General features: G+C 40.0%; 1 protein-coding gene across 1 annotated transcript in view; it reads left to right on the forward strand.

Annotated features, from left to right (window-relative positions):
* The first annotated feature begins 10,597 nt into the window (after positions 1-10,597).
* The window catches only part of LOC126384161 (prolyl endopeptidase-like), a 21,388-nt gene continuing 5,652 nt past the window's right edge, over positions 10,598-26,333 (forward strand). Inside the window, exons 1-9 of the mRNA XM_050035101.1 lie at positions 10,598-10,845; positions 16,214-16,288; positions 16,381-16,514; positions 16,639-16,769; positions 19,653-19,862; positions 19,984-20,105; positions 20,754-20,859; positions 23,019-23,210; positions 25,206-25,403. Of these exons, the coding sequence (XP_049891058.1) occupies positions 10,804-10,845; positions 16,214-16,288; positions 16,381-16,514; positions 16,639-16,769; positions 19,653-19,862; positions 19,984-20,105; positions 20,754-20,859; positions 23,019-23,210; positions 25,206-25,403 (1,210 nt within the window). The 5' untranslated portion in view covers positions 10,598-10,803. The remainder of the gene's footprint in view (positions 10,846-16,213; positions 16,289-16,380; positions 16,515-16,638; positions 16,770-19,652; positions 19,863-19,983; positions 20,106-20,753; positions 20,860-23,018; positions 23,211-25,205; positions 25,404-26,333) is intronic.

Raw genomic sequence — 26,333 nt, forward strand, 5'->3', positions numbered from 1 at the left:
CATAAAACTACTGAAGATGCCAAACAGGTTTGTGGCCTTGACGTGACTTGATGGTACAGATCAAAGATAAGATTTACTATCATCTTCAACATAATATATTACCATTATTAACTGATAACAATCACATGACTCTGTTGCAAGCACATCGCAAAATGAGGTACACGTGGATGGATTTCTGAACAGGTCTACTGGGCACAGGCCCAAAGTGTCAGGGTCCTCCTGCAAAATGTTTCTCAAATTAACATGCATCGACCAGGAAGACACTCAAAATGACCACAAAGAAATGCAAAAGAACTACAAAGAGACAAAATGACCGCAAAGAGACACAAAATGACCAGGAAAGATGCAAACAGAACACAAATTGACCTTATAAGAAACACAAAATGGCAAGAAAGACATGCAAAGAGACTGCAGAGAGAGAGAGAGAGAGAAAAAGACCCCAGAGAGACACAACAAGAGACAAAGCCAGCAAAAAATCTGTGTGTCTTGCTCCTGTGTCCGAGAGGTGGTGGGGCTTTTTGCATCTCTGTGTCCAGGGGCCCAATTTCTTATCATCCACCCATGATGGCACTGAATTTATTCCGAGCATGCATTGGTTATGCTTGTGTCATTCTGCCTCTTTGTAAACTATTTCATGAGTGGTTCAAAGTTACAGCAATATTTGGCATTGCAAAACAACAGTCCATTTACTGTAACTGTGCATGCACACAACTTACAGCCATTCAGCTGTTAACTGCAGTCAGAACCAGCACAGATTTAAGCGCAGAATTCTGTGACTTCAACTGATCCTTTCAAAAAGTCTAACACTTTCTTAGACCTTTGCACATCTGTTTATCCTTATATGGTCAACACAAAGTGAGAGCTCACACTTTCTCACAGTTTCTCAGGGGCCGACTGTGACAAACCAAAATAACCCATGTCATTTTCACACCTCTTCTGGGTTGCATGCCATCACAGAGGAGGAAGGAAGAAGACAGACCAGCCAGAGGCCTCAACAAACGACATCCTTATCTGCAACGTCATCATCAGGCAGTTAATCATGCAGTAAACCATGGGGGCTTTCGCACACTTCTAATTTGATCTGAGAGCAGAGCATGTATGGTATTTTGCAGAGGTGTTATGAATTGTTTTTTATTAAGCCTCCCACATTCTACATATAATCACTGTCACCTCTTGATGTAAACAGTTTTGTAGACTGTGCACAATCCACGCAGCACTGCAAACTCTGAAACCAGTGAAGCAATGAGCAAGATGCATTGCTCGTGCCAATGTTAAGAAAATAACTTTGGTCGTGTATGTGCTCAGTGTCCTGTCACTGTAACAACCACAAACATTTGCAGCATATTGTTCATCTTGTTTTTACTGGCAGCTCTTGCTCTGTGGAACAGTTTGTTCTTCTTTTTAGCGTATGTCTTTTGTGCATGGGAGAGATATTTGCGACTGAAAAAAGACTCAATCAAATGAGTCATGTCTGATGTATCTGTTATGATTCTCTAAGTTTAGATATGTGAATGTTCACACTTACCAGTTAGCAACAGCATACAGTATGCAGAAGAACAAATGAGTGGGGTCGCATGGGGTCAGTTGGGGATATTTACATACTGTTTGCAACAGAAAACAGATTCATATACCAGACTGCATGAGCTTCATGTAACTGGGTTATATTGATTTTTATGACCGTGCTTTACATTCAAATGCTCTTTTTATTAGATTAGTTTAGATTGCAATCTCTTGTTGTGTTCCTTAAAAATGTGCCTTAGTCACACACACAAAAAAAAAAGTCACATCACAGTAACAGACAGTTGCAGTGCATTTCACTCCACTGCTTCTGTAACAAGAGCCAGTTTACCAGTTTTCTTTCTCGTCTTGTGAAGTCCCACAACCTGTTCAACCTGCTGGACTTTGCACCTTCTGTTAAATGGAAAAGGCTGACATTCCTGAAACAAAACATGAGATGGACCTACTGTACCTGAGAATACAACCAGCATGATGAAACAACTAAACAGCTAAAATTAACATGAACTTTAAGATGACAACTCATCTGAAACATGGCAGTGCCCCGACCATACACTGCTGCTCTGTAAAGTCAAAATGGTTGGGTGCGACTGATTTAGGGCCCGTCCCAATAGTCACACTCCCCCTCAAAATTGGCCCTAGCTATTGTTTTTGCACGTTCCTGCAAAAGGCTTAGGGAAGTGCTTTTCAGCCCTTAAAATCCCCACTTAATTTGAAGGGCCGTGCAATGCACATTTACGAACCCATCTCAACTGAGGGGAAGATTGGATTTCCCAGGATGCATTGTGAAACTATTCAGCCAGGCGAGTTTTCCAGGAAGATGGCAGCCTCCATGAGAAAGCCATCGCACAATTGTAAGTGCTATTTTCGCAAATAAGCATGCAAAAATTCCAAAATATGTCGGAATGTGTTATGTTTCTGCATATGCATTGTTATCGGTAAGCGTTGAGTTAGAATACGAATGCTTGAAAATCGCTAATTTACGATGTAGCCGGCATGAATATCTAGAGTTCTCCATGAAGCCTACGTCAACGATACGCGTGACGTAGGTGAACTCGTCTGTTACGTTAATTTGCATGAAGTGGTGTCCCAATTTGTAGGTAAAATTCCCTGCCCCTCAACACTACCCCTTCGTCGCTGAGGGGAATCTATCTGGCGAGTGCACTTGAAACCAAGGGGTAAGGTTAAGGGAAGAGAATTGGGATTGGCCCTTAATCTTTAACAATGCACTGTGTTATATTTTATGCATTTATATTATTATTATATTTTATTTGATCTGTTTAAGTAAAATCTTGTGGGGAGACATTGCAGCTGAACAAGGTGAAACTTTTGACCAATAGATATCACCACGAATCTTCCTGAGTTGATAACTTATGAGAATTATTTCTTTATTACAATTTTTCTGAAGTTTTATGTTTAAATTTGAAAATGAAGCACTATCCAATTAAAAATGCAACACTTAGCATAAATTTCCAGAAAACTGGATAAAGCCAGGTTCAAGATTCTTGTTTCAGTTTGTTTTTAAAGAGGGTATTGTGGGTATCTCTTTTTTATCACTCCAAATATCCCCCCCAAAAAATCTGTCAACTGTGATAAAATAATCAATTTTCGCCATGTTTTTCAGATTAAAATATTCTATAATTCAGGCTATAAATGATATATGAAAAAAATGAAAAAATATAGATAGGAATAAAGCTGGTGTATATAAGTGCTGCTTAAGTGGAGATTTTTTGCTCAGAATCTGAGATATCCTAATATACTAATAGATATTGCCATGAAACTTCCACAGTTGATCATTTACATTAAGACAGTTATTTTTTTGTATTACAATTTTTCTGAAATTTAATGTTTTAATAAGCAAATGAGACATTATCTAATTAAAAATGCACTTTTTGCGTATAAAAAAAACTTTTGTTTTGTAGCGTATTGGAGTATAAGTATATTTCTCTTACCTCAGTAAGCAGATGTTATCTATATGTGCTGCTTAGTACAACTACCTACAAATGCAGCCCGCGCCAACAGATGTTTGTTTATTAGCCATTAGCTCTTATGGCTAATTTGTGATTTATAATGCTTCCATAATCCTTCCATGCCTCTCAATTATCAGAGGGTGTTTATCTCAATCCCCTACTTTCTGAACTAATGAGACGCAAATGGCTTGAAACCCTAATTATTGCTAACTCTTGCAATCTCCTGCAGCACGTACATTTAATTCTAGCAGGCCCTAATTACACTAGCGACAACAACAGGAGAGTGAGGGGGACACTGGGGGGCTATAGGGGGTATTGGGAGACTTAGAGATGATGGGGAGACTCGGGATAAGAAAGGGGTAAGGGTGTAGCAAAGTCTGCACGCTTTTGGTTTGTGGTCAACAGGTGGGCCACGCGCCATTACCGCCCCCTCCTCCACAGTCGCACAGACCACCAGCTAAAGAGAGAGACTTTAGCCAAGATCTGTCTGGCAGACAGAGAAGGAGATTTCACAAGCAAATCCAGCAGATCAATAAAAATGTCTGCTAATTAGGCTTTCAAGAGAAGGGGGCGTGGGGGGAGGGATGAGAGTGAGACAGTGGAGGAGGAGAAGTCCAAAGAAAACATAAGAATATCTAGTGCTGATTCAGGAGTCTAGACAGATAAGGAAAATCCCCAGACAGGCGTGCCTGCTGAGGAAATCAGGTGAGGCACAGTAGGTGACAGCTCACCTCGCTGTTCTGATCAGTCCAATGTGGGCATGCCAGGAATCAGCCTCTCCCTCCCTCCCTCCCTCCCTCCCTCCCTCCATCACTCTCTTCCCCAGTCAGAGGCAACCTCTCAGGTTGCAGTGATCAGTTTCTCTGACCCCAATCCTTCCTCCTCCTCCTCCTCCTCCTCCTCCCACCTTTTCCCTGCCCCTCCTCCTTCCTTCCTCTGGACATCACCACTTTGACCTAAATCTCCTCATTTAATCTTCCTCTTCTTCTCTTTCTCGTCTTCTGGATAACAGTCAACCCCCTAATTGTCTTAATCTCACTGGTCTTTTATTGTCCCCGGGCGTAATGCGTACCGCAGAACAAAAACATTAACCACAGATCAATACTTGGCATCAGGCCACGGCTACAAGCACAGAATTATCGATTATCACTAATTTAGTGTCGAGCTGCACTAATTATGAATTTAATTAAAATAAAAAGAGGGTGGGGGCGTGTCGGTTTTAGAAGATGCACAAAATTATCTTTGTTGTTGTTAAAAAAAAATCATATTTCATCAAGTGGGGTTCATTCATTCAACTTTTTTTTCCATAGAGAGCAAATTCAATAAAGAGATGATATATTATCCCTCACCACTTAGGGCGAAGGATAATATATTTGACTGCCTGGAAATGTGAGAAAAATATCCACATTTTGTACATCTGTGGATTAACTCGAAAGCAGCAGAAATTGTAAACACCTTCCTCAAATCTCCCACAAGCCTCTTGTTGTGCTCTCTAAATAAAACAAATCTTGTACATTGTCAATTTCTAAAATGAGAAGCTTATGGAATAGCACTCTCAGTTATATTACAATACGGCTTTGGGCCCTGAGCCAAAGATATTAGCTTCAGAGCAGCGGTAAGCCCAGGATCAAGCTAAGGTTAGGCAGCGATTTGTGTATGATTTTGAAATGACAACCGGAGACGATAATCAAAATATTCAGAACAATAACGGATTATCTGTTTCAGTGGCTGCACTCTGCGCCATCTGTTAAGGAGTGGGGCAGAGGGGGGAATAATGTTGTTCACTTGTGTGTGTGTGTGTGTGTGTGTGTGTGTGTGTGTGTGTCTTTACAGTAAGGTGCATGTTTTTTTTTCACTTTTCACATTTGCAATATGCAGATAATGCATGTATTTTTGGCTCTGCAACATGTTGTAACCACAGAGTGTGACTTCTTAATATAAAATACCCTTTTCCTGTTCCTCTTATGCATCTTCTTCTCATTCCTTAGCTCACACTTTTCAGTAACTTTGTCTTTAATATTTAGCCTCTAATTTACCAACCTTTATCCACCAACTTTGTCATCACCATCACCATCCTTTTCCCCATCTGACAACATCAACAGCTCCTCCCTCCCCCTCTCCTCTCCCCTATCCCTCTCTCTCTCAGTGGGTGAGTCTGGAGCTGCATGGCAGTCAGATGACACCGTCTGACTCCACTCTGCTGTAATCTGACGTGGCTAATCTAATCTCTCTGTTTTCCCAGATTGGCACACTACCTGGGTCTGTCCAGCCAATTAGGGCCCATCTGTACAGCACGCCATGCAGGCCAAATCCAGCCACCGTAGGGGCCCAGCCAGCCTAGTCGGGCCGCTGCACGGCTCAGGCTGTCTGGGGCCCCGTATATCTGCTTCCATAACATCCCATCTGCCTGTGGCTTGGCCTGGTCCACTTTCATCCCCAATGGCCCCAAAGATTAGACTCTACTGCAGTTTAATGCACTTGTTGCCATACGTGTGTTAGGTAATCACCACAGCAATGAGTCATCACCGCAGTAAGTGGGCTACTTTGGCACCAAATGTGGTGTCTTTATCTTTGTTTCTTCTGCAGTTTAGAGAAGGTTCCTTTTCTGCATCATGAAATGTGATGATATGCAGACTTTGTAGAATTTGCAGTGTTAGAGGGTAGCACAGAAAAGACAATCTGATTTTTTTTTTTAAAGAACCTATGAAGGCATCGGCAGTTTGTGAGACAATGGACCCACATAGAAGCAAGACCTATAGGTTTTGTAATAGTTTTGCATGTTTGTGAGGTCTTTTTGTGTCTTGCTGAGGTAATTTTATATATGTATGAGTCAATTTTGTGTCTCTTTGGACTCATTTTGTCTGGTTGAGGTTGTTTGGGATTCACTTTGAGACAATTCTGTGTTTTTTTTGTTGTTTTGTGTCTCTTTCAGGTTATTTTGTGCCTAATAGAGGTAATTCTGCTTCTGTCTGAGGTACTTTTGTGTCTCTTCATAGTTATTTTGTGTCTTCTTGTTGTTGTTTTGTGTCTCTTCCTGGTAAGTACATGCCAATTTGAGTGACATTTTGCAGGTGACAGCCACGGGCCCCTGGGCCTGTGCTCAGCGGGCCCATTCAGTAATCCATCCATGTCAGAAGATCATAAATAAAAAACAAGCTATTAACAAGCTAGCAAACCATAACATGACTTAGATGTGGCTATTATTAATGTTGCAACTATACTGAAATATATTTTTTGTCATTATTTTAAACCCCTATAATGACCTATCTAGCATGTATTCGGCCTCAGCCTTTTTTGTGACAGTGACTGAAGCTGCTTTGCTTTCTTTTTTGTAAATAAAGTAGAAGTAAAGTGATCTAATCATTGTTTAGATTTCTATTTATAATAGAAATTGTATTGTAAGTGCATAAACTATAGAGATTATGCTCTTGTTGTATCTGGTGTCTGTAATAAAGGGACGTGCACAGATATTTTTGAGGCCCCTGCCTCTCTGATTATATTGTCAAATACCAGAATGATGTGAAATACTGTCATTTAATTAACCACAAATGTGTTTTTCAATTTGTAAACTGTTTCCAAATGTAATTATTAAAGAAATGTAATTTAAAAAAATGCGTACAGTTATTGCAAGTTAACATAAAACCTGTGTCAGATGTAAACCTGGTTAATTTGAAAATGCACCTTTTTTTTCCTCCATATTTGCCATCTATCAACATTCAGCATTTTGCCCCCTGCAAATGCAGGGCTTTTAAAAATGCTCTGTCAAGGGCTAACACGGTCTAACACAAGACCAACCAAATTATGTAAATTTATTGTAAATTAATGTGCTTGCCTTACTTTACAGCAGCTAAATAATTACTGGTGAAGCCCAGCAAATAGACTGGAGTGGGCTATAACTAGTTTCATTTGTAAAAATATTGTATTGATTATTGAACAGGCCTACTGGGCACAGGCTCAGGGGCCTTAAGTATAAGGGGGCTCCCTGGCCTTCACCTGCAAAATATAACTTAAAGAGATTCAAAAAAGAGATGCAAAAGAATGACAAATGGGACAAACAACCACAAAAAGACACAAAAGGAGCACCAGGAGACTCAAAACCACAAGAAGATGCGTAACGACCACAAACAGACTCAAACAACACTGAAAAAGAGACAAAACCACTACAAAGTCTGTGTGTGTTGCTCATATCCATGCCCAGGGGCCCATTGTCTAATAATGCACCCATGACCACAATACAGAACAATTCCAAAATGTCATATAGGATTTCTGAGCATATTTTCAGGCCTTGCCGTCCAGTGTCATTATGTATACAACTATTGAGCAAGAGAGGTAAATACACTAAAACAAGGTCAGAGGCCCTCAAACAGCTTATTTTCTCATCAAGCCAGTCTCACTTAATCACCTTAGCTAAATTAGTTTGAAATTAGCCCTCTTCCTAACTCCCCGTCCTCCATCTTTCCCCTCTTTTCCTCCCCCTTTCCTCCCCAGTCGTTTTCACAGCTTTATGGATTAGACAGATTACACGTCTGAAACTCTGTTTTTGTTCTTTCTCTCTGTTTCAGTCCCCATCCTTCCATCCTCAGGGGTGTTAATCCAGCATGCACAGTCTCGACGTGTTGTTTTACCTCCAAATCTGTTACAGCCGAGTTCATCATAACACAACAAACAGATCCAGTTAACGTGATGGAATGAATTTACCGTATATTCATGTTGTGAGACAAAGCTACCACTATTTACCGCTTCACCTACTGGAAATGCAGTCAGGGAATAAGTGTGGCACCACCATGCAGATACAGAAGCTTTCATTGAGTTTGGGAATTATTTTCAGCGGTTTGACATTTGGGTCTGGCAAAGTGACTCATACCTGTACAACTTGTTTTTATCAAATAACATGGAAATGCCTTGAAACGCTGACATTTGTCTTCTTTGGCTTGGCACTGAAAATTGAGGATGTTCCCCAACACAGGGACATATTATGCTTGTGGTTATGGTGTTGTATGTGTCATATTACTGTATGTTTAACTGAAAGTAACTTGTTAATCACAGGTTAACATTGAATGGAAAAGATACACTGCTGGTGTGTTCACTCTAATGCCTTTTTGTGAAATCGTTAGTTGTTATTCAGCTGACTAAAAATAATGAACTGATAAATAATTTAAGTCAAATGTCAAGAAAAAAAATGTAAGGATTAACTGCTTTTCTCTTTCACTGGGTGAAGTCAGGTTATTAAGGCCACTTTCTGGTCCGTTACCAAAACAAGATCACCTAAAATTCTGCAGACTATCTCAAGTGTTACTTTTAGAGCTTGTTATGTATCTCTGCTATGTCTATGAAGAAAATACTTAAGACTCTTTGGACCTTCACACACATAAAAAACCCTACCTCACTCTAATGATATGTTCAGGTAAAATGGGACAATTAAATTGTTTAAACCATTTATCAGTTCAGTTATTCATTCATTGAATCAATAACTATTCATTAAAAAATATCGTCTAACATTTCTGCCATGCTTTCCCTGTTCTTTTGCTGCCTGTTTCCTAGGTGCCATATTGTTTACAATGAATATGCTTGTGCATGCTAACACCCCTCTTGCCATAAGAAAAAGGTGCAGTTTATCAGATTGGCCATGATTGCTGGTGATAAATGTATTGCTTTATTTTGGAAAAGTCCACATCCTCCTCGTCTCCATGTGGCTTGAAGAAGTCTTCTCGTACATGGCATCAGAAAGAATATGTCTTATCGTCTTTGATAACTGCTGCTGGTCTGGTCTCAGAAGTTAAATGGGAAATATTTCTCAGTCTGTTGTGGGTTGACAATGGGATGTCTTACTTGTATATGTACTCGTGCTATGGTGTAGACGTCAGTGCTTTTATTATCACCCTTGTCGGGCGGCGAGAGGGGGAGGGACTGGTCTGGGATTGTTATTTTACTTGATTTTATTATATGTTCGGAAAATAAGACTTCTGTGTTGGAAAACAAGAGAGAAGATATCAATTAATTGTTAAAAAAAAAGCAGGACAGAAACAGAAATAAAAAAAAAAGACTGTGTATTTCCATGAAACTTTTTTTTTCTGATTTTGATCCTAACAGACTTTTAGCAGCACTGGTTTTTAGCAAAGTCATCCTGTGCAGGTGCCCTTTCCCCAGGAGCCTGTAGTTTTTAGTATCAGGGCACTACTTCCTCTTACTGTGTCACCACTGCTTGCATGCAAACAATCACATCCCACTTTCTTTGCCTCTTTCTATTTACTGCGTCAAGGCTCACAGTGGATTTTAGTCAGCCTGTAGTGTTTTGCTGTGCTTTTTCTGCATTTTGTTTTACTACACTATTTTATTTTATTTTATTTTATTTATTTTTTTAGCAAACATGATTTTTGTCTGCCATCAGCTATATAACTATCTAAATAATTTGATGGCAAATTATTTTATTTTGGTGTTGGGTGTTCTAAATTGCGAAAATGATCTAAATCAAAATAACAAATGCGCGCGTGCCCATGTACCACAGCTCTCTCTCTTTTTTTTTTAAACTTTATTCAAAGTTTGCATTGTACAAACAGTGTACAATCAGTCATTCCAGTTCACCGTTTGTGCAACAGCAGCAACAAGGTTTACAGTTATATGAGAGCATAATAAGGATCATTAACAGTATATCAGTATAACAGCATACAGTATGCATACAAAGGATACAAAGGAAAAGAAAAAGAAAAAAAAAGAAAGAAAAAAAAGACTTCATAATAATATTCTGTAAATAATGAGAATTGTATTTGTGACAGCTTATTCGTTGAAAACCTCTGAGTGAATATCAATCATTGATATACATTTCTTATTTGTAATCAATTTAAGAGACTTAAAATAATAATCAACTTCAATCAAAAACAACTTAAATAATGGAGTTGAGTTTTGAAATTTACATTTATGGATGTGGAATTTTCCTAATAAAATTGACAATAAAGATTGACAATAGTGCATAATTTCTTTTCTTTGAATTCAAAATAAGTAATAATATTCTTCCCTTCTATGTTGATTTTATATGTTGTTTTGCATAGTATATAGTTCTCAAGTTCGCCACAGCTGTCTCTATGCCATCACTTGCCCTGGGTGACACATCATTTCCTGTAAGGAGCCAGCCGCCCGTCGCACGCGGCTGGTACAAACGTGTGTGTACGGGTGCAGAAAAAGAAGCTTTCACTTTCACTTCAGTCGCCATTGATTCGGCGGAGACGCTGCATTCGAAACAATAAAAAATAGGAATAAGTAAACAAAGTAGCAGCAGTGAAGCGACTCAGGGAGACAGAGGAACACTTTAGGAAACTCCGCCATGTCTTTCAAGTACCCGGCTGCCCGCAGAGATGAGAGTAAGGTCAGTGTCAAAGCCCCGCTGTGTGACTTCTCCCTTTTTCTGTCTTGTCAGTCGGTGTAATTCTCGGTTCCAGCCGCTGCTGGGAGAAAATTCACCTTCAAAAGGTTTTGCCAATGAGTCCTCTCTTGGACAGGTGTTGGAAAAAGTTTATGGTTTGGGTTAAAATGGAAAGGTTTCTGTTAGGATAATTTCCCTGAAGGCAAACCACTCTAATGTGCATTGCCGTCACGCAAGCACGAGACGCGAGAACAGGAAGGGAAAGAGAGTCAGAAGGGTTAGAAAGGCAAATGGCGGCTGACTGAAGAAACAAAAACAAAACTTTTATAAGTCAGAGCTGTGAGTTCAGCCTGTTTAAGTGTGTTAGTACTCAATGTCACTGGTTTAGGTTTTGTTATGACTCCCCCCCCCCCCCCCCGACCCCACCCAATCCCACACACACACACACACACACAACTTTAATATTTAATGTTACAAACAAGAACAGTAGCTAATTACAAATACACACAAATAAACAACATAGGTGACAATCACTAAATGTCAATAAATGTCGGACAATAACCAAATGATAGGTACAAATTTGCAAAATTCAACTTATCCTTTTCCCAGGCACGCCAAACCGACTTCAGAGAACTAGTGGCGACGAAGGCCCCCTGCCTGATGTTGCCGTTTCTTGGCCAAAAAGTTGTACATGATCACACTGCAAAGACTGCTGCTGATGGTCAACCCACACGTAGCTACGTTCTGCGTCTATGTGAGAGGAAATAAATCTCCATACCAGCAGACACCGATTGTCTGTAATCCTTATTCAAAAAAGGAAATCGGAACACCGCCTTGATGCTAGTTGGCCAGTTAGTACATTAACGACACAATCCGACGTTGAAATAACAAAGCATATTTGCTGTGCAATAGTGAACAATAACACAAACCATCAGGAGTCATTTATTCTGAAGAGCTCAATGGCTAAAGAAAAATAATCTTACCTTGTGTAACACGTTTGTTTTGTACGGAAGCGTATTGCTGCCACACCAGGAAAAAAATAATGGGTCAGTGTTACGTTATAATGTGGAAAGTTTATTGTTCTAACAAGAAGTTTTTCACATTGTTAGAACAATAAACCTTTCACGTTATAACGTAATTCTGATCCATTATTTTTTTCCTGGTGTGGCAGCAATATGCTTCCGTAGTTTTGGTCTCACTCCCTGTTGACTTCAACTATTTGTTTACTTTCCTCACTTCCTCACTTCTGTTTCTTGTCTCGTGCATGGAGCTGAGCTGCCAGTCAGAATGACTTCGGCCGTGTCGCCAACGCCAGCAGTAAAAAACATGACAAGGGGTGACGTCGGGCAATGGTACGGTACCAACAGTCCAACTTTGACCAACGACGGACCGTCGGCTTGGTGTATTGGGGCCTTTATGCTTTCCAGATCCACTCCATTAAACCCATCAGAGTGGTAGCATTAGATTATAGGTTAATTTTTTGCCTTGTGTTTGATTTTTTTTATTCTAAAGAAATGGATGGTGCCTTCTCTGCATGTCTGCCATAGGAAGATCCGCCACTGGTTCCTCTAATAATACTGTTTTTCTGGGTTTGGTGTATGCAGGGCTGTAGCCAGGACTTCATCAATACTGAGTCACTATTTCCTATCTCTAAGGCACAGCCCAGCCCCCTAAAACATTTCTGATCAGGCACTAAATTGAAATAAATCTTTGCTGCTTTCCCCACCCCCCATATTTATTTATTTATTTATTTTTATTTACTCACTCAACTGATTAACTATGTTTTCTGTAATTTTAATTACTTGAATATTATATAAAATATCTGAGAATAGCTGATTTATTTAAATGTCCGGTTTTCCAGAGTCCAAAACCCAAATATAGGCCTAGTCATTTTACTATCAAAGACACCTAAGACAAACAGAAAAAAAAAACTGGTACAAAGAATTGTAGGCATTTAAAAATGACAAGTGTTTAAAATTGTGTCTTCTGTCAAAAAAAAAAAAAATGTCAGCTCTAATTGAATGAATGAGTCATTATTGATATTTTTTGCGTTTAACGGTAAAAGCATCAGAATGAGCCTTCAGAGCCCACCATATGTCACTTCTGTGTCATTGCAGAATGTAAACTCCTCGTAAGGTGATTACAACCAGTAAATGAGGACATGACCTCAGTGTCCTCAATGGTAACTACGGCTGTGCTGGGTGTATCTTTTTATTACGTCTGAAACTTGCCAGTGTGCCAAAGTACAGAAGTCTTTGCACACAAGTATCACCATTTCATTGAGTGAGCTTTTAGAGAACGTTTCCAAACCGACATTGCCTGAACTGTTGGTGCATCAGTTGCAAAGTAACCAACATTATGTAACACAACAACAGTGAATTGCTCAAACATGACAGCATGTCTGATAAAGGACAGCTTCACTGGCAAAGAGGAACAGAGGGGAAGTAGACCCTCATACACTCTGACCCACAGACACTGAAAACATGTCACATCTTTAGGGCCCCCCCGCCGTGAACAAACATTCGGATATTCGTTATAAATTCTGGTCCGAATGTTAAATGGTATTCGGGACAGCCCTACACATCTTAAAGAATACAATAACAGAATTAAGACTAGAGCTGCAAAAATTAATCAAGTTGTTAACTTCTGATAATTGATTAATAAGTTTAAAAAAATTGAAAGGAAAAAAGTCAAAATTCTCTGATTCCAGCTTCTTAAATGTGAGGCCGCTTTGAGTGTCAGGCTTTGTGCCAGTAGTGTCCTTGGCTTCATAGTCAGATTCATTCCTCGCTCCTCCAAAACGCCAGCCTTTCGCAAAATTTATGTTTACTTCTGGCTCCAAAAAGCCAAGATGGCACAACTTAAGTGCTGAACTTGAGGCGTTAAAACAGGAGTCATGGGTGACGATAGGTAGCTACATCCATTATTTTTACAGTCTGTTGTTGCAGCCCTAACTGAGGTGAATTAGTCTCACTGTTGTGCACTCAATACACCATTTTACTGCTTGATAGAAGATGAAAAGTTAATCATTTTCATGACAAATTTTAAAGACAAAAAAATGTAGTCCATCTGATAAATAATCTAATTTATCCAGATTTAATTACATTACTGAAACAATGATCAATCACAATAAATTCTCTGGATAGATTGAATATTGTGAAATAATAAAAATGCACATAGTGCACGAGAACCTGTTGCCAGTCTGCAAAGCCTTGATACATTACCAGATAATACAAATGAAGCTGACTTCACTCTACCCTAAATGTAACACGTAGATACTTGTATTTCCTATGACGGGATAGTTTGGAGATATCCATTCACAGAGATGGAAACACTCCAGTGGCTACATTGTTATTTGACTGCTCTGAATGTGTGGGTTTAGAATTTGGCAAATGCTATCTTGACTTCATGGGAACCAGAATGTAGGAGTGGTGGAGATCTGCACAGGCCTCCTGTCCTGACAAAGAATACAGAGAGGTGATTCTCTTCTTGGTTACTGTTTACTTTTCAGGTTTGTACCCAGCCAACTTTTTCTCACAGATAGCATCGATAATATCTCAGTTCTGATCTGAGATTTCACAACTGCATTTCTTCATCTCGGTACCTGTACAAATTTTGTAATTCCAGCAGATGTACTGCGGTGCGTTTTAGAAGCGTCCCAAAAGCTGATAAAAACAGATGCCTCATCTAATTTTAAAGGAGCTGCAGCGCATTGCACAGAGCTGATTTAATTTTCTTGCTAAAAGGCATTGTATGTGAAATATAGATACAGTGTAATTATTAATAATGACGATGAATGTACTTTGAAAAACTGAAACAGAGCCGCAAATCCTTCATCCATGTCCTTCATAACTAGACTTTTAATGCTATTAACTTTGTCTGTTGGCTACAGCACAACAAAGTGGTAAATAACAACAATAAACACAACTAAAACAGACAAAAAAAAGATTTAACTACATAGCTTGCTTACTGACTCATAATAGAGGCACAAATATCAAGGAAAAATGATCAAATCAGCAGAATCTGTAAGTCTAAAAAATCTGGCTGACGAAATTCTCCCCTTGTCTCCCGGTGTGCTATGCACTGGTGTGCACTGTGCTACCTCCACAGTCAAGATGGTGGTTAAGGTAACAGAAGAACGGTTGACTTTTTCATCTGATATCATGCCTAACTTAAGTGGATCACAACATGTGGGTATGGAATTAAAATGAGACCAATCCTTTTTATGGATGTCAGTTTTTGAGCCAAGATGAAGGCCAAAATGTGGCCTGCAACAGACTAGGCTTGTGGTTTGTAGATTTCCAGGAAACTTCGTCCTCTATCAGTCAGTGAGGAATCAGCAGTTAATGACGTATGAAACAGTCATTAAAAAAGACAGTCATAAATGTAGACACAAAATATTCCGTAGTAGTTTGTAGGGTTGGGTTTCGTTTGGGTTTTTTCCAATACTGGTGCCTGAACCAGCACTTAGAAAAAATAAAGCACCATGCATGGTTTATGATTTTATAGAACTGCTTTTTATTGCAAAGGCAAATTTAAACCTAAAATTGAACAATATATTAGGCCTAACTCTTAATAGTTTTAACTTAATACAGTGAATGTAATCAACCCTAACTATAATTATTTAACACTAGACAACAGCAAAATCAATTTTAATTTGGGATCAATCACCCTAACTCAGGAGAGACTCAGCAGCCAGACATTTTTCCAGTATCTGTTTAGGAACAGCTGAATGATGAAATTAAGAATACAATGAGGATGTTGAAGACTTTCCCCAGCTGTGTTTTTCCATCTACCTTAACCTAAACCAAACCCTCTGACCAAACCCTAACCGATGGGGGCATTTACCAGAGGGAAACGCTATTCGATGGGGGTATGGTAACAGGTGCCAATTTCGACATCTAACCCTTGTAGTTTGTAAGATTAGCTGCAAGCATACAGATACACACACACCCACAAACACTTGTGCCCCTCCAGGCTCATTTCTGGTAGAGATAATTAATCATGTTGAATCAGCACATCGGACAGCCTCAACTTGAGTCACCAACGTGCGCACACACCTAGTCTGAGACTTACTTTGTTTGAAGTGATGCCGAGATCAGGCTAAATTATTAGGAATAATGATGCAGGTGCTTCCCAGGAAATTCGTCTAAAAAGTTGTTGACATGTCTTCTCAGAAAATACAGTAAATAGTTTTTGGGCGGGAAGATACAACCTTGGTATTGCACAAAAGAATCCTCTCTCTCTCTCTCTCTCTCTCTCTCTCTCTCTCCCTCTCTCTCTCTCTCTCTCTCTCTCTCAGAAAATCAAATTTGAATGCTGAAGATTTAACGCAACTGTTTGTGTGTGTTTGTTCTTATTTAATTTGCAGGTGGATGACTACCATGGAACAAAGATCTGCGATCCCTACACATGGCTGGAAGACCCTGATGGTGCAGAAACAATGGTGTGTGTTGATCTCTTGCAGAAAGCTGAAGCTGTGTCTTTAAAAAAAACTCTCCAAATTTCATCCCTCCTCTCTCTCCTTCTGTATCACAGGCCTTTGTTGAGGAGCAGAACAAACTGACCATGCCATACCTGGAGCAGTGTGCTGTGCGGGCTCAATTCCACCAGCGTCTTACCGAGCTCTATGACTATCCCAAATATAGCTGCCCTTACAAAAGAGGGAAGAGGTGCTAGTTGAAATTTAAAGGATTGACTCTGACTGAAAAACACTTACCAGAGGGACTAACTCAAACTGCATCTCTGCACTTTAAAGAGCTTGTTGTCATGTTATTTCCTGTTTTCCATTTCCAGGTATTTCTACTTTCACAACAAAGGTCTCCAGAACCAGGATGTGCTGTATGTTCAGGACTCATTGGATGGAGAGGCCACCGTATTCTTTGACCCGAATAAACTCTCTGAAGATGGCACGGTGGCACTGAAGAGTAAGCCAAGCTGCAGAGCACATAGGACGCATTCACACTGGTGCTATTTTGGTCCGCTTTAAACGAACCCTGGTCTGCTTCCAGGGATAGTTCAGTTCGTTTGGAGTGGTGTGACCGCTCATTAGAACTCTGGTGCTGACCAAGCGAGCAAACCCTGGTCCGCTTGAAAACTGGGTCTCAGTTCACTTGCAAGTGAACCCTGGTGCACTTCGCTCATAGTGGGAAATGCAAACGGACTATCCAGAGAACCAAAGAGAGGAAGTGAACCAAAGAGAGGAAGTGACGTAGAGTAGGGCATTAACAGAAAAGTCCATTTGTCGACGCGTTGACGTCAGTGGCACAAGTCGACACCCCCCGGGAGGAGTCGACAAGTCGTGTGTTTTTTCCCTCTCTCTCTCTGGGTTTGTGTATGGAATGCAATCGCTGCCTCTGATTACGCTGATACTTTATCCTTGACGGCGTACTATAAGCGGAGCAGACTCCGCGAGGAATGTCCGCAGTCATTCGGGCTTTCATAATCGAGCGCACTTCTGCGTTGTAGTTTCCTGTAAAAATGTCCGTGAAAAATCCCAGCGATTTGAAAAATACATGCCGAGCAGTCACTGGTGCGCGGAGCGGAGTCCGCGCGGTCGTAACATCTGAGCTTTGCGCGCACAGGGCTTGCGGACGTCCACTTTGAGTCCGCACGGACCTCCACAGAGTCCGTTCCGCGTTCCTCCGCCGTGTCAATGTGATGACATCATCAAATGACTTGTCAACTCAACTCGACTTTATTGACAGATAAGTCGACCTGAAAAAATTCAAAGTCGTTAATGCCCTAACGTAGAGTGATGTGCATTTTAGTGTTTGGTGTTTTTGTGGTGACCAAGCCGGCTGAAGGTGATGGATTGCCTTTTTTGGTCCTGGCCAATCGATGAGTCGGGTTTTCTTCTTCCAAGGAGCAGCTGTTGTAACTGCGTGACTAGGGTTGGGATCCGGATCCGGTTCTTTTTTGGAACCGGGTCCAAAGTTCCGGTTCTGGAACCGGTTCCATCACATTTGGCATAACGGTTCCTGCAAACGTTTCCTAGATTGTAAAAAAAATAAATAAACCGTCACGTGCATTTCCATTAGAGTGCGGCACGGCCGCATATTTCTGTCCGAACCCGACATTATCTCATCACTAAAGCACTGAGTTGTCATGGTTACAGGCTATTTAACAGGCCGGGCGTGCACTGGGTGCTCAGCGGAGAGAGACCTCCGTGTTTGAGATGGGAGCGGGTGACGGGAGCGGACGGCGGGAGGTCCGACGCTTCCAGCGAGGGGAGAGGGAGAAATATAACAAAATAAGATAAAATAGGAGACACCTGTCTCCCTCTTTTATTTAATTTTCAGCGTTTAATCAAGGCGGAGGCTGGCGGCGGGAGGTCCGCGGGGGGAGAGGTAGAAACAAACAGCCAATGTGTGTCTGTGTGTGTTATGTTCAGGTGTTGTCACGTAAATAACAGTGCCCAAGCATGAATGCATAGAAGTATTTTTTATTACATTGCTGTGGTTAATTTAGGTAATAGTGTTACTGTAGAAATCAGAGAATCACTTTTTGTTGTTATATATTCTCAGGGAGATGATACAAGCTCTAAATCTGAAATACACACCACACACAAATGTGTATTTTCATCTAATTGTACTGCGCAACAGTTAGAATAAAGATTTTGTATTTGTATGATTGCATTTGTGTTTATTATATACTTGTTTAAGTATAGCAAGTATAATGAATATAATATAGGAATCGGTAAGAGGAATCGGTAAGGAATCGGACCGTTAAGAAGGAATCGGTAAGGAATCAGACTATTAAGAAGGAATCGGTAAGGAATCGGAATTGTTAAAATCCTAACGAGTCCCAACCCTATGCGTGACGTTGTCCAGGCGGTTTGGTCCACTTTAAAAAGTGCAGTGTGAAAGTGAATCAAGCCAAATGAAGGTGTGAAATTTGTCGGCATTCCCCGCCCAATCAAACCCCGGACTATCCTGGTGTGAATGTGCCCTTACGCTGTGTGATTTTGTGCTCTCACTTACATTCTAGAGCAGAAGTGTGATTACTTTTGCTAAGCGTCACTAGCTTTATCATCCCTTACTTGAAAAACAGCTGTTTTTAAGCTTTAAAAAAAGCTGTTGTTAATTTTTAATTGTTTTTCAGGCCAGAAATAACAATTTAAAATGTAAATTTGTGCCCATGTTTTTTTGAGCTGCTGGCTGTGCCAGCCAGTAGTCACAGTTTCACAGCAGCACATGTTGACAATGTAATTACTATCACTGTTGGTAGTTAAAACCAAAACATGTTGAACAATAAAACAGATGATTATGATTGGCAAGTCGATATAAGTTACCTGACAGCAGGCTTAGCTAATGCCAGTGAGGTGGCTCTAGCTGGGCTAAGGTGCTTGCTGTTACTGTTTGGCAACAGGTGAGCTAACGATATCTGTATGGGGGTAGTAACACTAGTGTAACGGCTCTCCTTGAAACTCCAGATTTCTGTGGCTAAGAATTTGGGACTCCTTACACGATGCGCAAAAATATTGCCTGGCAGTTGGGTGGTTAGTTCAATCTGTGGACAGTTAAGCCCGTTCAGTCTCGTTAGCAGAAATTTTGCTTCTGGTTACTCATAGCAGAGCCATCTACATCAGGACACTACGAAGTAATTAAAAATGTCTATGTAATTTTATTTGTATGTTGTCCAAATTCATTCATTGATTATAATGCACACTAGCACAGCTAGTGCTAAACTGTAAAGTAAAAAATGGGCGGGGCAGCAGAAGGTGAATACTGGACAAACACACATATACTAAGAAAAAGATGTATAGTGCTGAATCCTTCCTTCTTTTGTTTTTCTCCCTCTCCATCCAGTGGGCCGGCTGTCAGAGGAGTGTGAATATTTTGCGTATGGTTTGAGCAGCAGTGGGTCAGACTGGGTAACGGTTAGTTTCATGAAAGCTGATGACCTCACCCAACTGCCTGATGTACTGGAGAGGGTTAAGTTCAGCTGCCTGGCCTGGACCCATGATGCCAAGGGCATCTTCTACAACTGTTACCCACCCCAGGAAGGCAAAACTGACGGTTAGGAAGAGTCACCATACACACAAACACATGCTACATCCAAAAAAAACCAACACATTTACCCAAACCATTCACCATGCAAAGACTATTAAAGACTTAAGCCCTGTTTTTTTCACTAAAGGCACAGAGACCACCAGTAACATCAATCAGAAGCTCTACTACCACATCATCGGCACCAAACAGTCAGAAGACGTTCTGGTTGCAGAGTTCCCTGAACATCCTAAGTGGCACAGTTCAGTAACCGTAAGTCCAGAGTATCCTAAATCACTTATAATAACTCATTTGCAACCAAGGCAGTGGAGGAAGAAGTATTGAGGTATCATTTACTGATTAAAATTGTACAACACTAATAAATACTCCACCACTGAAGTAAAAGTATGTTAGTATAAAAATGTACTCAAAGTATTAAGGTCCCCAGGTGTCCCTGTCTATCAGCCTGTGTTAGCTCTCTAAATTCTAAGGTTTTTGCGGGTCTGTGAACACAACACGGTTCTAGATTGTTTTGCTGTGAGTTGTTGAGTGCTGGAGTTATTGGCCGTAGAGATGTCTGCTTTCTCCTGAATGGAATTAGATGGCACAAAACTCAACAGCAATGTCTCTTCCTGGAAATCATGACCTGGTTGCTCAAGATTATCCATAGACCTTGTTGTGAGCAGTTTTATATAGGAACTATTTTCTTTCCACAGAATTACAGCTGCCAATCATATCACTGCACAGAAGGAAGTGTGCATCTACTCATGGACAAGAGGCTCGTGCTTATGACAGCCTGAGATGTAAAGCTAGCAGTAGATGCACACTCCCCTCTGACTTCATTCACATAATCACAAGCATCTCTCTCTGTCTTTTTCTTTGCTTTCTTTTTACCTGTTTTCATTCCTTCCTCTTTTTTAGATATCAGATGATGGCAGATATGCTGTTATGTCCATCACTGAAGGCTGCGAACCCGTCAACCAGCTGTGGTACTGTGACCTTCAGCAGCTCCCCGATGGCATCACAGGTCTGTATGCTTGTGACAAACTCACGACTGAAAACGGTTCATAAAGTCTTCAAGCGCTCATGAATAATTATCCCCAGGGTGATCCAACTTGGTGGTTGACAGCAGTTATGGATGTGTGTGCAAATAAAATAAGAAATATCTTTGTAGAATAAAGTATTTCATGAGAAGCAAATATCTCTCTGGAAAAAAATACATAATTGACAGAAGCAGCTCTTTATTTCAAAGGATATTCTTTAGGGCTGCAGTTAATGTTTATTTCAATCATGTGACATATCAAAGAATCAACTCAGAGTGAGATTGTAATTGGCATTTTTTTCCTGTTGTCCAATCAGATTAATTAAGAGGTGGGCCTTCATTGATGGTGATGACAGCAAGTAGTGGTGTCCATGGCTTGTGTTAGCTCAGTTTCAACATTGCCTTAGTAGGCAAGTTGCATGACATATCTGAACAAATTGTTGCCTCAACAACTTTCTGAAGTTTTACCAACGATTGACAGCAGATTGTCAAACTGTCCCCGACTCATCCTGAAATAAGCCTTGAACCAACCATCATCCAGGCAAAGCTGCTGGACAAGCTGGTGGTTTCTCCTCTTTCTGAGGGCCTCATGTACCCACACTGATCAATGTACTATTTTGAAACAGCCTTTCACCCTAAATCAGAGCCAGAGCAAGTGTCCTCTGTCTGTGCATTTTTTATGCAGATTTTAAGGCACGGATCTGTTAATTAGTAAATTAGCGGTGAAGGTAGGAACAGGTGAGTTGGTGTTTGCCTGTCAACAATTTAAAAACAAGGCGCAGCAAGCTGCTAAATTTGCTCTGTCTGATCGGAGCCTAAATCTGTCCATTTATGTCTGATTCCATTAATCATTTAGTTTATGAAATGTTAAAAAAATGTTTTGGAGAAAAAGCCTTCCTACTTCCATTTGTAATGTGATGCCACACTGTAGCTCAATTAACAGACAGATTAAACAGAGGAGCAGCTCTGTGTCTCTCTGAGTGTTGATGGAGAAACTGTGATTGAGTAAGTGGGGCGGAGCTGTGCGGAGAGTGTGAGAGAGGAGAGATGAACACTGGTATGTCATGTGGCGCAACTTGACCCTTTATTGATATAAACTGTATTTTAACCACCTAAAAAAAGTCCCACCGAAAAAAATCTGTGACTACATTGAGAATATTTTCACAGCTTTATCTTTCCATCAGACAGCCTGCTCAGACGGAGTCAGTGCTCTTATCAAAACCACCAGACTTCATTGACAAAAACAATGATTTGGTTCACTGAGCACGGGAGCTACTGATCTACAGTTGCTTCGATCTCTTAGTTGGTTTGTATAGTTGTGTGACTTTTGTGAATCCAAATTAACCCTTTAAGACACCAAATTCAAGCAACAGCACAAACAAAATTCCTGATTAAGTCAGCAATAGACCAGCAGCGTCTGTGTCCAGCTATGTTAAATCACTGTTTTTGTCAATGGAGTCTGGCTTTGAGGCAAGCGATATTATGGCTTCAGTTCCCTGTCGAAAATCACTGTCTAACTTTACATTAGTAAAGCAGTGAAAATATTCTAAATAAAGCACACACTTTGATTTTTTCTTTATCATAGCTAAAATAGGTCTTTGCTGTTGCCCCTGTTCCCAGTTCAGCTTCCATGTTAAACTACAGCCTGCTTCTCCAGACTGACGGTGTGCAAACTGCCACCCATTGTATATAATACACTGAATATGAATGAGTAACTCATAGAACCCTACTTCAAAAATTAGTTGTTGTTAGGTTCTTGTTACTTTCATTTTGTTTTCCTGTGAAGTATTATGAGTTAATTGAATACATGAGTAAGTGCTGCTTTAACAGTAACCAAGCTGTATCAGCAGAGGAGGAGGTGATGCCAAGGCCAGTGACTCAGCGGTTACTTCATCAGATGCTGAGATTTCAAAATTCACGTTGCAGTCTGTTTTCTGGTTACATGTGTTTTTGACACTTTCCAGTGCAAGCCTATTGATAAATGTATCTTTACAGGCCACCATAATTCAGGTGGATAGGTGTGGATTTTTTTTTTATTTTTTGGTGGCTGTGCTAGAGATCTAGTTGATTGCAACTTCAGTGATCGAGATGAAGCATCTTTTATAATCAAGTTTTTCTGTAATTTTATTAATCTTCTCCTGCAGGCCTGCTGCCATGGGTCAAACTCGTTGACAACTTTGAAGCCCAGTACTCATATGTCACCAATGAGGGAACTGTATTCACGTTCCAGTCCAACTTGGACGCTCCTCGGTACTGTCTCATCAACATAGACATCCAGAAACCAGACAAGGAGAACTGGACTACTCTCATCCCACAGCATGACAAGGACGTCCTGGGTGAGACTGAGTGGAATTTTTTAATAGAACATGAGTAAAAGTCACTGTCAGCTATGTGGTCCACCTATACAGTATCAGTTCTCTACAAAAGAAGTGTGATATGTCTGAGAGTTCATTCAGCAGTTTGGCCAGTAATTCATAAAACAGACCTTTGTTGGTATGACAGCTGTGGGCTTGTGATGGAGTATGTGAAAACTCCACAGGTCTTAGAAATACGTAAAGGGCTCATACGTGGAGTCGCAGTTCCACAATTCAGCTCTTAAAGTCTTGCAAAACACTTTTTCACAGAATATCTGTCCCAATGTTTCGATGACAGTCCAGCCGCAACAACTGGGAAGTTGTCTGTGGTCGAAGACCTTCGTCAGAGGGAACTTTGCTCAAAAAGTGAAACTTGGCCCATAAGCGCTTTGCTTTGACTTTTTTTTTTTTATGAGTCATTCGAATGATGGTAACTGTACTTGGAGATCAGGGAAACACACAACAGTGAATGTCCATGTTTTGACCGAGGTACGTTCAAAACACATGCACACGCAAGTAGAAATTCTGGAATGAAAAAAAAATTCAAAGTGTGTTAAGGTTAGTCATTTGAATCATTGTGCATCATAGCTCAGCATAAACATAAAAATTATGAATCATGGCAACGTGTGCATCTACCTAAAAGAGTCTCTCAAAAATAAATATTCATACAGTTATCATACAAATATACAAATTCACAAATTACAGGAGCCCATAGATTAAAAAAACGTTTATCTTTATAACTTTGCCCTTATTTTTCTCCATTGAGTACACTGTTATTTACCTGTCTTGCTATTGAGGTGTAAGGCAGTGGTTTTAGCCACACAAGAACAAGATAAAGTTCTCATTTGTTTGGTACCAATTAAATGATATGCAGCGTGTACACTTTTCCCTTATCCAGAGCTTTATTAGGGATTGCTCCTGCAGTTAAATACTTTGTGTCTAATGGCCAGTACTTCAATATAATGTGTGATTTCAAACCCATTTACAATCCCTCAAGCTCAAATTTGTTTTAGGGCTACTATGTTTTGATACAACAAGAGGAGTTCTAAAATAACTAATTTTTAATTTCCAGTTGAAGTCTTAATGTCCCCCTTCACACACTTTTTCCCATGTTTCATCTTTTATAGTAACTTTTATCTCTAGCTCCCACTTTTCGGTATACAGACTTTTACATGTTGTTTTAGCGCATGATGTAGCTGTAAGCGGCTATAATGTATTTGTCAACAGCTATAACTCCAATTTTATCTAGCGGCCCTTAACACTTGTAAACACACCACTTACTTGTTACTTTGCAGATTCCAATTGCTAAAACAAAATCTAAATCAACCAATGAATGATGATGTGTTATTATGCAGTAAGTTACATTTAAACTTCAACTTTTACCAGCTGCAATGATAAAGTGATGTGCAAATTAATGCATCGATAATTGTATTCCAGTGGTATAATATAGAAGATTTGGAAATGAGCCATTCTGCATAGTTGGTACTTTTATTTCTGGTACTTTACGTATATTTTGATGCTAATACTTTTGCACTTTTACTTATGTAAACTTTTTTTTTGGAATTGTGGTTACTGTGTGTGTTAAACAGAGTAACCAGCCTCTGTGAGCAGCAGTCATGCAAAGGTACTGCACTTATGGTATATTAGACCGCCTCCTGATGGCTCTTGACTTCATCATGTAACAGTGAATGGATCTGTAGTCTATACATGTATTAAATCCCTGCACAACCTGCACAGTAATATTTAAATTAACTGAACTAATCAATAAGGTCTAGTTTAATCCATAGCCACTTTATTTGGCTTCAACCCAGGATTATGAGATGACTTGTTACGATCAAGATGAATCAGGAGGATTAACTAAGAAGATGTTGACATTGGTAGTAACATAGACAGGAAAACACACAACAAGGAGACGGTTTCCTTAGATACAGTGTTTTCAAAAACTTTCCATCACTTCCTTTTAATATCACTCTGCAGGCTCTGTCTCCTGTGTGAACCAGCACCACCTGCTGGTCAACTATGTTCATGACGTGAGGGACACCCTGCAGGTGTATGAGCTTTCTACAGGCCGACCGGTCAGGGACCTGCCGCTGGATGTTGGCACTGTGGCAGGAGTGAGCTGCAAGAAGAAACACTCTGACTTCTTCTACAAGTTCACCTCCTTCACTACACCTGGTAAGTCTGTCATTTCATTAAGTGTTCTTATTTTTCTCATGTTAGTAAAATGAATGCAGTAAAATCTAAATATAACATACTATAAAATACTGCTATTTATCCCACATGAAAAGGAACTACAGTATGAAAACAATAACCGTTACCATCAAAGCTTTTTAAAGCACAGTCAAATAAAAAGAGTTGCAACTAATGATTACTGAATATTGATTCATCTGCTGAGTATTATTATTTTATTTTTTTTCTGTACAATATAAAAAAAAAAATGTGAAAAATGCCCAAGGTGTCTTCTTCAAATTCCTTGTTTTGTTCATCAAAATTTAAAAAAACAAATTATATTTGGTCTATTTAAATATAAAGAATAGCAAGACATCAGCACCAGTGACATTTTGGCATTTTTTTCAAAAGAAAACTAAAAATTATTGTTGGTTTATTTTATGTTGATCTACTAATTGATTAACTGACTACTCTTTCCGGCTTTAATAATAACACATTAACACCTAAGATCATCCTTTGCTGCAAGTGCTTTATCACTACTGTAATTGCAACTACTACTTCTTATACTTTGATTTAATACAACAAATGTCAGAGAAAAATACATTAAATGTAGGGATGCACCGAATATTCGGTAACCAAATATATTCGGCCAAATATTGCAAAAAAACACACATTCGGTATTCGGTGGAATAAGTTAAAAGCAAGGCCGAATAATAGTGGAGTGTTTTGATAACGCAATCAAACAGCGTGCCCTGACAGGCGGAGTAAAATGTCAGCAGTGTGGCAATCCGGCCATCATGGCACTGGCATTTGCGACTAAAAATAGTTTTGAGCGAGCAAAATAGGCTTAAATCATTCAGCACGCTGTGCGAGCAGCCTACAGATTTCAACCAGCAGCAGAAACGACCGGCGAATCCCACCGGTTGTAGGTTGAAC

Source organism: Epinephelus moara, chromosome 22, assembly GCF_006386435.1.
Source record: "Epinephelus moara isolate mb chromosome 22, YSFRI_EMoa_1.0, whole genome shotgun sequence".
Classification (NCBI taxonomy): Eukaryota; Metazoa; Chordata; class Actinopteri; order Perciformes; family Serranidae; genus Epinephelus; species Epinephelus moara.